The sequence below is a fragment of the Octodon degus genome, unplaced genomic scaffold, assembly GCF_000260255.1.
Source record: "Octodon degus isolate 3935 unplaced genomic scaffold, OctDeg1.0 scaffold00292, whole genome shotgun sequence".
Classification (NCBI taxonomy): domain Eukaryota; kingdom Metazoa; phylum Chordata; class Mammalia; order Rodentia; family Octodontidae; genus Octodon; species Octodon degus.
This window is the reverse complement of record NW_004524868.1, coordinates 842253-845921: the sequence shown is the minus strand read 5'-3', so window position 1 is coordinate 845921 and position 3669 is coordinate 842253. Positions and strand designations below refer to the sequence as shown.

Genomic DNA, 3669 nt, shown 5'->3' with positions numbered 1-3669 from the left:
AAACAACAAGGCATAAAAATCAATCATCCATCCCAAGAAAGCCAACGCCAGAAAAACCACTATACAGCAGTTTTGTATGATGAAAAAAAAAATCAATTATCCATTTCTGCTGTTTATTTTATACAAAGTGAAAACTGAAGAGGTAAATTGTACATGGAAATACTGAAACTTCTTTACCTTTTGCTTCTTTTATAGTCTTCTTAATTTTTATTTTTTGAATTTTATTTTAAGGAATGAAAGTAAAAACAAATATCACAAACAGAGGACAAAGAGTAGCATACAGTACATATGGTACAGAATTTTAAAACTGGAATAAAAAATTAACAATGGTTGTTATGCTGACTTATTTAGAATTTTTATAGCTTCTTGTAAGAATCTGTCCATTTCTTCCATATTTTCCATATTATTAGACTAGAGAATCTGTATGTAGGTATTGATAATCTGGGTGTTTGCAGTATCAGTTGTGACTTCAACATTTTCATTTTTAATTGCTTGAATTTGAACCTTTACTCTAGATGTAAAGATAGGCTAAATAACAGTTTATCAATTTTGTTTAATCTTTGAAAGAAAAAAAATCTTCAATTTGTTGATTCTGTATGGTCTTCTTGGTTTCCACTGCATTAATTTGTGTACTTACATTTATTTTCTTCCCATTAAATTTATTGAAAATCAATATTTATGTAGCATATTAAAATATGTAAAATATGTTAGATGAACCTGTCCATTTCTTCCATAACCTTTCTAATAAAATATTTTAATAAAAATTTCAGGATAGATATTGCCCTAGTAATATCAGTAGGTGGGCTTCTGCAGTCAAATGCTTTAGCTCTGAATAGGTAAGTTTCTGGATTAAGTAGGTCAACAGTATCTCATAGCATCCTTGCACTATATCCTAACTATCAGATAACATATTTGAGACCTTACAGGGAGACATTATCTTACAAATATGGTCAGAAAGTTGTAATGCATTCATTTTGAAGGATCAAAGGAATGTAAGCATTTTATAGAAGCTAGAAGAGGGATGGATGTAAGTCTACCCTGAGCATAAAAGTGATGTAGCCCTACTGACACATTGTTTACAGCACAACCTGTTGTGGGGTAACTCCTACTAAACAAGGGTAATGTGAGGTTACTAACTATGTGGTAATTTGCTACAGCAGCAATAGGAATCTAATACAGTGGGATACAATGTTTGTAGCCACAGGGAACTGATGAACACTGTAGGAAATGACCGTCCTGTCAGGTAAAAGAGATGGGACGAATGGACAAGAAGCTCAAATGCAATAAGAAGTGATAGCACTTCATTTTTCTTCTGCTAGACAGAAAAACACTGGGAAAGGAGCCTTCCAACCTCTGCACTATTCAGCTACTGTCTCTACTCTCATCTTATGGTCAGAAGCCATCCAGATGATCTTCCCTCCTCCTCCCATTTGTGGACAGTGTGAACACAGACCTGAGCAAATGACTCCTGCATCTTCCTTGTGCCAACAGTTGTGTTTTCCCCAGCCCAAGGAAGGACATTTCCAAACTTGTAACTCTTCTCCTGTGCAGTTCACCTCATCCAGCCAGATAGGCCCAGATCCTTGACCAAAGTAGGCAAAGGCTGTGGCATTGAGGGCCACTCCACAGCCCAGCTGTCTGCACACCACGTCAGCATCTTTCAGGTCCCAGCTGTCATCACAGATGGTGCCCCAGAATCCCTGATGCATGATCTCCACTCTTCCTGCATAGCGACCACCCCCATCAACCAGGCGCAGCTTTCTGCTATCTGAGGAGAAACAGAGTCAGATCAGTGGTGCTGACATGGGAAGGAGCACGTTCTGTCTTGGGGACATCCTCACCTGAGCAGCTGATAGCCTGTATGGGTGAGGCTGTGGAGCCTGTTGAATCAGACAGTGAGTCCTTACAATGAGGGAGCAGCTGGGTCTGGTTTCCTATACACAGGGTGAGAGAAAGGAAATCTGTTACATCAATGGTAGATAAATGATGTTATCTAAGATAGAAACTGTGAAACAGAAGCAATGATTTCCTGTCTTCAGAGCTTCACTTCTACATGGAAATGTTTTATTTTGACCTTACCAGACCTTTTGTTTGAAGCAAAACACTAAGAATGACTAAGACAACAGAAATAGTTAACATTTGAAATAATTGCAGAATGCCCAGGAAACAAGGATTTTTGGAGCCAAAATACCATTGAGATATGAAAGGCAAGGTGAACACTCTTCTTTAAAAATCTACTTATTCACAGGTAGTTGTCAAGACATGAAAAATGTCAAAAAATATTTGACAGATACACAGCACTGCATAACACATATGTAACTTGAGGTTGCCCGTAGATAAGAGCCAAGCATGTTTGTTAAACAACCAAATATGTTAACTGTGTTAAAATATGTTAAAGAAGCAAGTATATTGTATCACAAAAGAAAGGGTAAATTAAAGGGTGATTATTCTTCGCTATCATAGGTACTCATTTTCAAAACAATTCAATTTTAATGTGATTTACCCTAAAGCACTTTGTCAGAAGAAAAATTAACTCTTTCTGAAGTATTTTTCTGATTTGTTATCTAGAAAAATATCCTGTCAATCAAAAATAACCATATTGATTCTTTCAATAGAAAAGCAAGATAAAAAGATAAATATATTTTTTCACATAGTGTCCAACTCTTGCTTTTACATCAGGGTATTTCAATAGCTAACATATTGCTGGGGAAACTGCTAATATTCTATATGATGATATGAGAAGAGGTACCTAATTGACTCTAAATTTATATTATAGAGTGTTTTGTATTAATTGAAATTAAGTAACATTTATTTAAACTATTAATTTGAATATTCTTCCCTTGAACTGAATGCTTAATCATGAATAAGAAAATTATGTCACTGTAGCTTTGAAGTCAGTTCTCCTGCTCTCTGCTCTCAAATATGTGGGACTTCAAGAGTATCTGAAGTACTTATTAGCTACTTACATTGACTCTTCTCTTACTTGAGCAGACCACAGAGGCTGTGTTAGGTTCAACACAGACAGGTACACCCAGGGCAGTCGCAGGACAATTCCATAAGGATTCATCCCCTGAGCAGTGGAGTCTGTCTTTCCAGATCTCACCACCACCTTCCACAAAATACTCTCCTCCTTCTAGGATGGAAATGGCAACTCCACATCCCAGCTGGCGGCACACAACTTGAGCATTGGCCATACTCCAGTGGGAAGAGCAGAGCGCTCTCCAGCCCACAGAAGTATTCAGCTCCACCTGCCCCTCACACTGAGATGTGCCATTTTTCATTAGCTGGACTTCTACATACTCTGGTAAAAGAAGACAGTGTTTTAACAACATCTCATATGTTTCTTACCAAAACAGAGTATTCAGGAAGGTACAATCACACCTGAGTATCTCACCTGAACAAATTACTTGAACAGTCTGCCTGTTATAGCTGCTGCCTCCAGGGAAGGTCACTCTGGGACAGTTCTTCAGCATAGTTTCCTGGCCTCCACATAAGAACTGCTCAGCCAACACCTGTCTAGTGTCTCCTGTGAGAGACACATCTCCCAGGACAGATGCAGCCTTGCCACACCCCAGCTCTGCACAGATGACCTGGGCATTGGGGAATGTGAAGTTCACAGCAGATACTGGAATCCATTCTCCTCCAGAATTCACTTCTACTTTCCCTGAG

The 3669-nt window shown here is 38.2% G+C and overlaps 1 protein-coding gene across 1 annotated transcript in view; it reads right to left on the bottom strand.

Moving 5' to 3' along the window:
- LOC101585716 (antigen WC1.1-like) overlaps positions 1–3669 on the bottom strand; it is a 28200-nt gene that overhangs the window by 22000 nt on the left and 2531 nt on the right. Inside the window, exons 2-5 of the mRNA XM_004647188.1 lie at positions 3395–3664; positions 2984–3301; positions 1842–1934; positions 1454–1768 (exon numbers count right to left, since the gene is read on the bottom strand). Coding sequence (XP_004647245.1) covers positions 1454–1768; positions 1842–1934; positions 2984–3301; positions 3395–3664 — 996 coding nt within the window. The remainder of the gene's footprint in view (positions 1–1453; positions 1769–1841; positions 1935–2983; positions 3302–3394; positions 3665–3669) is intronic.